Below are 11,346 nucleotides of genomic sequence, written 5' to 3'. Positions count from 1 at the left end.
GTTTCTAATTTTGAAGAAATTTTTTCTTGTTATCGCATGCATGTTTATGCACAACTTATTTCAACACATTCTTTTTGTAGTGGGAAAAAACGGAGCAATTGTTATGTTAAACTGTCATTTGGTTTTGTGTTTCTTATAAAAGCAATATTAAAGATAAGTTTATCCTATTTCATTGTTGGATACAAGTTGCAATCAAAGAAACATTTTCTTTCTTGTAATACTGATTGGTATTATTACAAAGGTGACTTTGATGAACATATTTTTGCTTATGATGCAACAAAGATTATATCTAAAGTAGTTAAAGTTGACGACACTTACATTGTTGTTCCTAATAGATTCACTCATGTCTACTCTTAGGCTGTCGAAAAGTTTTACAGTTGGGGTTAGGATCAGCACTGCATTATATATATTATATATATATATATATATATATATATATATATATATATATATATATATATATATTTATATATATATATATATATATATATATATATATATATATATATATATATATATACATGCAAATTAATGGTGAAAAATGATTGTACAATGGAAGAATCTGGGGTTAGGATCAGCACTGCATTATATATATTATATATATATATATATATATATATATTTATATATATATATATATATATATATATATATATATATATATATATATATATATATATATATATATACATGCAAATTAATGGTGAAAAATGATTGTACAATGGAAGAATCTGGGGTTAGGATCAGCACTGCATTATATATATTATATATATATATATATTTATATATATATATATATATATATATATATATATATATATATATATATATATATATATATATATATATATATATATATATATATATATACATGCAAATTAATGGTGAAAAATGATTGTACAATGGAAGAATCTGCAAGTAACATTTAAAGATTAAAAAACATTACTAAAAAATATTAATTAAAATATAAAATTAAAGAAAAATGTCAGAATTGCTTTCATCTTGTTTTGGATTTTAAAACAATTTTTATTTTATTTATAAAAAACTATAAAAATATGTTAATAATAATTTTTCTATTAAAATATTCATTATTGTCAACAGTATTGTCATTTTTAACAAATATATCAATATATTCAACTGCTATCAATAAGGGTCCTTTAAAGTATAAAAGAGTCATAAAAACAAAATCAAAATGTTGAAGTTAGGTGATTTGGATTAGGTGTTGTTAGCTGCAAGAAATAGTTCAAAAAGTTCAAAACTAAATTAATGTAAATATTAATAAACATGATGCATTAAGAGTGAACTAAAGATTTAAAATTGTTTAAAAAAATCATTAAAATAAAGAAACTTTTATTTTCAAAATTAATAATTATAAAAATAAAATATCATTAATTACTAATAGTAAAAATATTTCTTATTACTAATCATGTGCTTTATTGCAGCACTTTATTTCTATTTTGTTTCTTTTTTGGCTTGTATAAACAGAAACTTCATTTCAATTTTCCCATTAGTCTGTGGGAAAATTTATATTATCAGTATTTTAATATTTTTGTTATTACAACAGAAGTCAAAGTGTCTGACTTCCTTGTATTTGACTGGTATAAATTGAATGACTTCCTTACTTTGGCTTGTATAAATTAAACATAAGAAATTTAAAAAAGAGCAACTACAGAGGACAATAATAATTAGAGGATTATTATAAAAAGAAGATTATTTTATTTTATTTTGTAAATTGTTAATATCATTTATTGCTTTTTAGTTTTTTTGACTTTTTGAAATGGCAAAGAAAAGACTTAAATTAAAATGAATTTTAATATTCTATTTACAATTTTGTTGTTGATAATTCTATTGAGGTATTATTTTAATTTTTCTTTTTTGATAAAATGGAAAAGTTTGATAGAGTAAAGGTATAAAATCTCTTTAAAAATAAATACTTATTATTAGTTAACTAACTTCATATAGGTTGGTCGAACTGACTGGATTAAAGGTCCTGTTACATATGGAGAAAATGTTGTTGTAGAGTGGCCATCAAGTCATTTCAATGCACTGTTGCAGAACCAGACGTTAAAGTCTGGTTCTCCTACTTGGAAAAATTATGAGGCAAAGGTCTTGAAATCGGGGGGTAAGTAAAATTTAGGATATATATACATTTATATGCAGGTGGAAAAATATTTATAATATTTTATATTTTAAATAATTAAGATGATTTGGAGAAGCTAAACAATCAAGCAAATGCCCTTGTAAAAGTTGTGCCACCATTACCAAATCAGGTAACTTTAAATGTGTAGTTAAGATGAACATTTTTAAGAACTTTTTATAAATGTTAAATGCTATTTAAAAATATTTCATTCTCGTTTATCAGCTTAATTTAGAAATATGATGGTAAAAGTTGTGCAAAAGCTAAACGATTGCGTGTTGAAGAAGACATTGAAGTTATTAAAAACATTGTATGTTTATTGTATATTATAAATACTTCTAATTTTAACTATGGGTTTGCGTTAAATTCTTTTTAATTTAATAGTAAACTTTGTTCAATTCGGTATTCCTTTATGTTCTTATTTTAGAATGCAGATAAAGTTGCTTTAGAAATTAAACTTGATGAACTGAAAGAAGAGATTAAAGTTTTAAGAGAACAACTGCAAGAAAGAGCGACAGGTGTCTTTAAATTTATACATATCTACATTTTTATATGTATGTATGCATGTATGTATGTATGTATGTATGTATGTATGTATGTATGTATGTATGTATGTATGTATGTATGTATGTATGTATGTATGTATGTATGTATGTATGTATGTATGTATGTATGTATGTATGTATGTATGTATGTATGTATGTATGTATGTATGTATGTATGTATGTATGTATGTATGTATGTATGTATGTATGTATGTATGTATGTATGTATGTATGTATGTATGTATGTATGTATGTATGTATGTATGTATGTATGTATGTATGTATGTATGTATGTATGTATGTATGTATGTATGTATGTATGTATGTATGTATGTATGTACACACAAGGTTCCACACTTTTGTGGTTTGGAGGGGTCTCCATGATGTCATTTTATTTTTAATGAAGATAATATAGCTGTATTGTATTTAAGGGGATCATAAAGGAAAGGAATGCAATGAAAATAGTAAGTAAAGCTTTGAAATGCATTTAAAAATAATTTATGCATCGTTAAAAAATTTTAAATGATTATTTAATTAGGATTTGCTCAACTTCTCACTACAATGGAGACATCAATGAAAAAGCATTCTGAATATGAAAAAAGTGAATGTTATTTTGTTTTCTATTTGGCTTTATTGTTTCTGAAATGCATTGCATTTTATAATATTAACTTTATTATTTTAACTTATTTGCTTTAATGACTTTTTTAGGGATTATTTGTGTGTTAAGTTCATTAGAGAAATCAACCCAGGACTTATCCAATGCAGTTTTGCAGTTAAACAAGCCCCGTGATATATCTTCTTTAACACATCATATACCAAAATTGACAAAAAGTCTTACTTCTAACTCAAATCAATATTCAGATTTATTAAATGATTCTGTTGAATTAGAAAATACATGTGACTTCAATGTAACTCAAAGTTTTCATTCATCTTTTCAGAAGTGGAAGGCACCCAGCACTTCATATGGGTCTAGTGGAGCAACCTCCCACACTCTCAACTCTTCCGATATGTCTGATCAACTTAATCATTCATTTAGCATAACAAATAGTAATGCGTTTAATGACAGTCTTGTTTCTAAATCAAATCTTACTGAAACTCCTGTTTGTATATCCATTCCAATCTGGAAAGAACCTAACTACCCAGACGGATCTAGTAGAGTAAGAATTTTCATGTTGCAAAATTTATCTATTTTTTTTATTTATATATTTAATTATATGAATTATATTCATAAAACTTCTACTTTGTAATTTAGAAACAATTAGTGCCAGGTCACAAAATATACATTGACCATGTAAAATTCAGCAAATGTAACAAATCGCATGGTACAAATAGATTTGTAAACGATCTTTTGGTGTCATTGGTGGGAAGCACAGACTATCTGAGAAGTGTCTGTTTTTCTGGCAAGCAAAGTAATGCTCACTCTGACAAAGTAGCAAAACCCAAAATTTGTCAAGACCTCGTTGATGGTGTTGTTGGTAAATAGTTATAGCATTTGAATTTCTTTATTAAACGAAAAAAATAATTAATTGAACTCTTTTGTATTTTTAGCTTGTGCCTGTCAGATACTGGGAGTGTCGTCAAAGGATGTGCGAACAGCAATCAAAATAAAATTAAATATTGCGTCGAAAGTTAAGAAGCGTTAAAATATGAAAGATGTTATAAGAATGTAGTAGTATTAGTGTATTTCTGTCTTTTTTGATTATTTAATATATAGTCATTTGTTTTAAAAGTTTATAAATGCTCTTTTTCTTATTTTTTCTCCCAATAGCAAATATTCCTCATATGTAATATACAGATGGTTTATAGAATATCATGAAAAGTCTATGAAATTGCTATAGCTAGCAATTTTATTGTCTATAATATATGTAGTATATTATATATGTAATATATAATATATGTAATATATAATATATGTACTATATATAATATAGTCTATAATCGATGGAATATATTCCATCGATTCTATAGACCATCTAAATGATAATAGAAAATATTTTCTGTTCACTCTAGAAAAATACGATCTATTGAAACTTCTATAGACTTTCTGTAGTTAAATTTCTATAGACCATGTTTCAAAAGCCTATAGAAAATAGTATTGATCTTTTTTATAAAAACTTCTATAGACTTTCAATTGCATATTCTATAGACTTTTAGCAGTTGAAATCCTATAGGCAATATGTTCCAAAAGCCTATAGAAAAAAGGTTTGATTTTTTGTATAGAAACTTCTATAGACTTTCAATTGCATATTCTATAGACTTTTAGTAGTTGAATTTCTATAGAAAATATGTTCTAAAGCCTATAGAAAAAAGGATTGATTTTTTGTATAGAAAATCTATACAAATTTTGTCCTGGGTATATGGTCTCGTACAACTTGTTTACAATCTTGTTGACAGCTTTTATTAACAGGTTTCCTTTATTTTAGTTGCCAGTCGGTAAGCATTTATTAAATTTGTGAAATTAAAATGTTCTTTGCTACTTATTTAAATGTTGAAAAATAATATGATTTACAAACTCTATATTATGTATTATATACAAAGATGCTATTAATATAATAATAATAAAATAGTTTTTTACTTATTAAGTAATATAGATGGCTATATCATCAAACTGTATAAATAGCTTATGATAACGTCAGAATTATAAGGCTCTATTAGCAGCCGTGGCGCAGTGCTTAGTGGGCTCAGATGGAAGCAGCCCAGGGTACAACGCGAGCTCTGATCAATGCTCCTCCGCGGTGCTCTGTGACAAGACTTTTATGGCTTCTTCGGGAACCTAAAAAAGAGTTTTTTAAAGAATTTGAAGAAAAATTTTAAAATTCTATTTTTCATTTTTAACGATTACAAAATTTGATTTTCGGATTTTTAACTATGATATTATTATTTATATAATTTTTTAATAAATTCATTTTAAATTATCATCTATATTGCATACTATATCTTAACCTGATTATCTGATCATTCCTACACACCCATACATATAAAATATTGATATAATTGACAAAAAATTAAGTTATATATCTTATTTATTTCTGCAATTTTGAGTTTATAACAATACAACATAACTCACCACATTTTGTGTATGAATAAAATGTCCATACGCTCTTACCAAATTGTAGGGGATCTTATAGTTAGGAGGAGTAGACATAACGTTAAAAAATTATAGAGTGGGGTGTTGTAATTGTAGGGGTAAGTAGAGATACCTATGAATTAACATTAATTGGGAGGGTAGTAAAGGTAAAAAACCATTTACCAGAAGGGAATTTCAAAAGGAATATATGAAATGGTAGATGTATAAGTTTTTTATTTTTTTCTATCCTTTCTTATTTAATTTTCATCAAAAATTTTTTTTGAGGGAGAAGGTGTCAATTATAAGGGAGGGGGGTATGCTTGGAAAAAAATTATCTGAATCGAATTTAAATTGAATTAAATCCTCATTATCAAACGTTATTTACATTTTAAAAGCTATTCATTATTAATGACATTAATAGTTATCAATACTGAATCAAAGCACAAAATATAAAACTGAAATAAATTTCTCACCATGAATAATATTTTCAATTGTTTTGCTAAATGATGCTAAAACTTATAAACTTTCAAAACCTATTTTAAAATTTGATGAGCAAGATTTTATATTTACATATCAACCTTTTAAAAACTTATCAATTTAATATTGATTAATTTTAGATTAATTGTATGTATCAAAATGTTTTACTACTATGTAAAGCTAGCTTTAAAATCTTCAAAGCATCGATAAAAAAATATCAGTTACACAATAGTAAATACAAAATTAACTCAAAAAAACAAACAATCCACTAACATTAACGTCTAAAACTCAAAAACAATAATTGCACAGTTAGAAAATCACTGTAACCAACAAACTTAAAAAGTTCTTCAATATATTATGAAAAAAATGTAGCAAATAAAAATAACTATTCACACACAGTACAAAGTTATTAAACGTCATAAAAGTAATTTTAGAAAACTACTTGTGTCTTAAAATGGTTTGTAGAACAATTTTAAAAATATAAATAATAGAATAAATCTTATCATATCAAACTATAGACATACATAAGGTAATTTGCTAATAATGACAATTCATCTGTTCAATGATTTCCAAAACTTTTATAAAGCCAAAACAGAATAAATAAATATAGTTTAGATTAGTCTATAATGAGCACTGTAATCGAAAATGGGAATATTTTTAAAAACAATTTTGCTGTACCCAAAATTTTTGAAAATAAACAACCTTAAGGAACCACTATTCATGTTTTACTTTGATTTTTGGGCACCCGACATATTTTCTTAAAGACACAAAGGTTTTGAAAAACCCGCAAAAATGCTGATATTACCCAGACCACTACACTACGTAATATGAGCACTTTGAAATAGCTAAAAAAACAGCGTAAAATAAACAAGAAAAGACTAACGAGACAATTAGAAATTATTAATGGTATATACTAATTTTTAATAAACAAAAATTATTATTAAAACATCAAATTTTAGGCCACTTTTTATTAAAACAAAATTCCTTTGTTTTTACGCAAAAAAAGATAAAAAAATCCAAGTTTATTAAATTAAAAATTTTAAAAAATAATGAAAAAATTTAAAAATTTACGGGCATTTTTGGCATTAAATTACATAAATATATTGATACTTTTATAATTTTACAAGTTTCTACAATGTTGTACTTTTATCCAAAAACTAATTAAAATCGCTGAATTCTTCGGACCGTAAACTAGATAACTTTACCAAAAAACAATGGGTAATTTGAGCATGCTCATATTACACAGAATTGGTATGTGTAAATATAGTCAATAATAAATGCTCCTATCCATTGTTTTCTAAAATAAATCAGATTTCTTTCTAACGTGTGTAACTTTAGAAAAAAATTCTATATTTTAACATCAAAATTTCGCGCCACAGACTCTTTCTCGTGTAAAGATAATTAATTAACTTAATAAAAAATTTGATTGTGATTTCGTCGCATGAGAACTATAGGGTTGTAAATGACATTTTAGAAAAAAATGAGTTATTAACATAGTCATGATGATGTAAACAAAATCTATCATCTGTTAAAACCTTTTATAAAAATATTCAGTTTTGACCAAGTTTTTGACAAAAGTTCTAAGTGTAAAACGGGGTATTGTAACAATCTTTTAGTATTATAAAGTCCCTTAAAAAATTTTTGTGTTATAAGGTTCTATCAGCAAAAATAAACAACTAATTTGAATTTTAACATAAAGATGGCTGCTATCAGAAAAAAGAAATTGTCTTTGCAAGATGTTTTAAATTCATTTAACAAAGACTTTAATTCGTCAAACAAGTAAAATTTTATCAAATTGAATTTAATTACAGAGTTTTTTATGTATTAAAAAGACATTAAATTCTTTTCAAGTTTAATAACGTTGTAATGTTTTTTTACTAAGTTAAATTTTAAGTTTTTCTTTACTGTGTTTATTTCTTCATAATATTTACATCATATTCATAAAAATCATGTCATTCTATTATGTTATATAGTAGAGACATTTCGTTCAATAATGTTGTTTCTTCTCCTGATACCTCTGGATCTCCGCAGCATCCCAAAAATCAAACTGAAAAATCTAGGTATGTTAACATATGAAGACTCAACAAGAGTACAGTTTTCACATTAAAATTTTATCTGGATGTAAAACTATATTTATAATGTTTATTATGCTAAAATTTATGTCTTAACACAACAGATCATTTTCATTATTATGTTATATTGATTACTATGATGGCAAAGGTTACTTTTTATAATCTTCATGCTTTATTTAGTTTTCAGCCTTTTGTATTTCATATATTAAATTTTTTTTTTATAGATTTCATAAAGATGATCTTGTTGATGGGCTTATTTAAACAAGTAGTAAGAAAACAACTAAAAAGAGATCTAGACATTTTTACGCTTCCATTTTGGAAAATGAATAGGCGTAAAAATTTATGCCAGTATGGAAAGTCTTATGTTAACAGTACTCGAAAAATAATTCCATCAAAAATGGTTTCTGAAACATGTAAAGAAAACTGTTAGTTTGTACATGCAACGCTAAATTTACCAGCGAGCAGAAAAATTTTATCAAACAGTCATACTGCAATATAGACAAAAATGGGAAAATTTTTTCTGTTTCAAGTTAGTCACAATTGTAGGTTTTTAATTACCAGGCAGTAGTTAGTCTCAAATTTGAATGTCAAAAAACTGTTTCAGCTATACATTGAAAATAGTGGAGAGGAAGAAATAAAAAAAGTTGAAGAGTCGTACTTTATATTCATATTTAACTCTCATTTTAATTTAAGTTTCCATCAACCAAAACACGACAGATGTGATGCTTGTGCAGCGTATAAAGTAGCAAAAGATAATAATCAACTTGAGAAATGCATAGATGAGATGCAAAAGTTGATTTGCAGGAAAAAATTGCAATGCGCGAAGAAAGATCATTTGATGTAGCAGTAATTAGTTTTGATCGGCAAAATGTTATTCAGCATCCGAAAGCTGAAAAAAGTAGCTTTTTCTACAAAAGAAAACTAAATGTTTACAATCTGTCAGCACACGTTAAAGTTTAGCAAAATCAATAAGAAGTATTGTGTTGTGTGGCCAGAAGTAACTTCAGGAAGAACTGGTAACGATCTTGCAAGAGGGCTTATTAAAATTTTGGAGGATGTTGCAGAAACTTTTTCTGAAGTTAAACATTATATTTTTTAGAGTGATAGTTGTGTTTCTTAAAACCGCAACTCAATTATGACAACTGCCATGATTTACTTTCTGACTCAGCACCAATCAGTTTTAGATATAACGATGAAGTACAGTGTACTAGGATATTCAGCGGTTCAGGATGTTGATAACATTCATAGTCAAGTTAAGAAAACGTCTTCTGAATTTTACACACCAGTTTCATTGATAAGACTTTTAGTTGCAGTAAACAGAAGAAAACCATTCAGAATTATTCCAATTCAATTGGAGGATTTTAAAGATTTTCAAAAAGTTGCAAACAAACTTTTATTTAAGAAATTACCATTTTCAAAGATAACATCACTCCAAATTAAATGCACACCTCTTGTTGGGTATAAAGTTTCTTATGCAAATAAGATATTTCACATATCCAATGTAAAGCCACCCGAAAAATATACCAGTAAAAAGGAAGTTTAAAAGAACATTATGTTTACTTTGCCTAAAACAAGTGTTCTTTTCAGCTTTAATCAAAGTGCCATTACAGAAAGAAAAAAAAAAGGAATGATCTGAAAGAGAGGCTAAAATTTATTCCTTTGTAAGATAAGGATTATTATAAAAAAGTTATAAAAATTTGATAGTTGAAACATTTCGACACTTTTACATTTTTGTTGTTGATGTTGATATTTTCTTTTTTTGCTCATTAATAATCAAAAGAGTTTTTTTTTAATGTTGACACATTATATGTAAGGAAAATATTTATAAAAACACATTTTTATCCCTATATAATACATTTTTATAAGTACAAAATATGGAAGGGTACAAGTAAACAATTAAGTAGAGGATGGAACATGATTGGAATCTGGGGTGGTTATCAGTGAAGGATCCAAAGAGGATGTGGGGTACGCACATCCCCCCCCCCCCATCAGAATAAAATCAAGGTTTTAATTTGAGCATCGCTTCTTCAGCGACATAACTGAAACAATAATGTAAAAGTTGAGGGGATTTTTTTTTCAGCTTTTTGTTGCGACGAAATACTTTTAAAATCTGTATGTATGTTTATTACTGTTATATCTACTCATGACATAAATTTTGTATGCGAACACTGGCTATTGAAACTTAAATACTAATAAATATATATAAAAATTTCCAATATTTAACTTCACCAAGCAAACAAGCATGCACATGGGTCAACCATTTTGCGGAAATGCATTCTTTGTGCGAAGAGACTTATTTCAAAGTATATATAGTTCTCTAAGAAAATTACCATATATTTGCAACAAAATTAACTAGAAATTATACTAGCATTATTATCATTCGTATTTCCCTATCTTCATCGCAAAATAAAATTACTTAAAATAAGCATTGAAAAGGTGACTTCCAATCTTTTTCAAACGGAATATATGATCTATTAAAAAGATCAAGCTCTACGAATTTATAAAACGGCTTTATTGAATTTTATAAAATCAAATAACCTAAAATTAGTCCATTTAACTAAAGGCTCTGGTCCCACATATGCATGTCAACATCATACAGTGCCAAATTCTTTTTTTATATATCACAATATAATATATGTAAAAAGAATATATCTTTCCTAAAAATCTCTTATTTATTACAAATGCATTGTTAATCCTCCATCCTTCCTCAAAATATGAGCGATCAGTTACCACTATCAATTTTGATTAAACTTATCGGTTGCCAATCTCAAGAAAATATTAATAAGATAGCAGAAAAAAATTATATTCCTAGTTATGCCTGGTGTAACAATGATTTTTTAAACTTATATAATGACCATCTAAACGCTAGTTTTAATAATCAGAACCTTAGAACTGGCAATTATAATAAGGAGCTAGCCCAAATTTATATAACCATTATTAATAGTGTAACTTTGTCACATTGCGAATACCTCAACCAGAAAAAACAGTTAATATATTCCAAATCCTAGTGGACTCCCAATTTAAGCCGAAGCAAAAAGATTTTATCAT

At 26.2% G+C, this 11,346-nt stretch overlaps 1 protein-coding gene and 1 long non-coding RNA gene across 2 annotated transcripts; both read left to right on the top strand.

Annotated features, from left to right (window-relative positions):
• The first annotated feature begins 1,739 nt into the window (after positions 1–1,739).
• Positions 1,740–2,730, top strand: LOC136076616 (uncharacterized). The gene is made up of 5 exons (XR_010636426.1): positions 1,740–1,853; positions 1,963–2,122; positions 2,203–2,270; positions 2,363–2,447; positions 2,565–2,730. It is a non-coding gene; the product is annotated as an uncharacterized LOC136076616 (long non-coding RNA).
• A 387-nt stretch (positions 2,731–3,117) lies between these two features.
• Positions 3,118–4,351, top strand: LOC136076615 (uncharacterized). The gene is made up of 5 exons (XM_065789901.1): positions 3,118–3,146; positions 3,221–3,283; positions 3,391–3,839; positions 3,935–4,157; positions 4,231–4,351. The coding sequence occupies exons 2-5, from the start codon at positions 3,244–3,246 to the stop codon at positions 4,323–4,325; spliced, it is 807 nt and encodes a 268-aa protein (XP_065645973.1). The 5' UTR covers positions 3,118–3,146; positions 3,221–3,243; the 3' UTR covers positions 4,326–4,351.
• The last annotated feature ends 6,995 nt before the right edge of the window (positions 4,352–11,346 follow it).

This window comes from Hydra vulgaris, chromosome 02, assembly GCF_038396675.1.
Source record: "Hydra vulgaris chromosome 02, alternate assembly HydraT2T_AEP".
Lineage (NCBI taxonomy): Eukaryota > Metazoa > Cnidaria > Hydrozoa > Anthoathecata > Hydridae > Hydra > Hydra vulgaris.
Note: the sequence above shows the minus strand (reverse complement) of the source record. Positions and strands in the feature narration are given on the sequence as shown.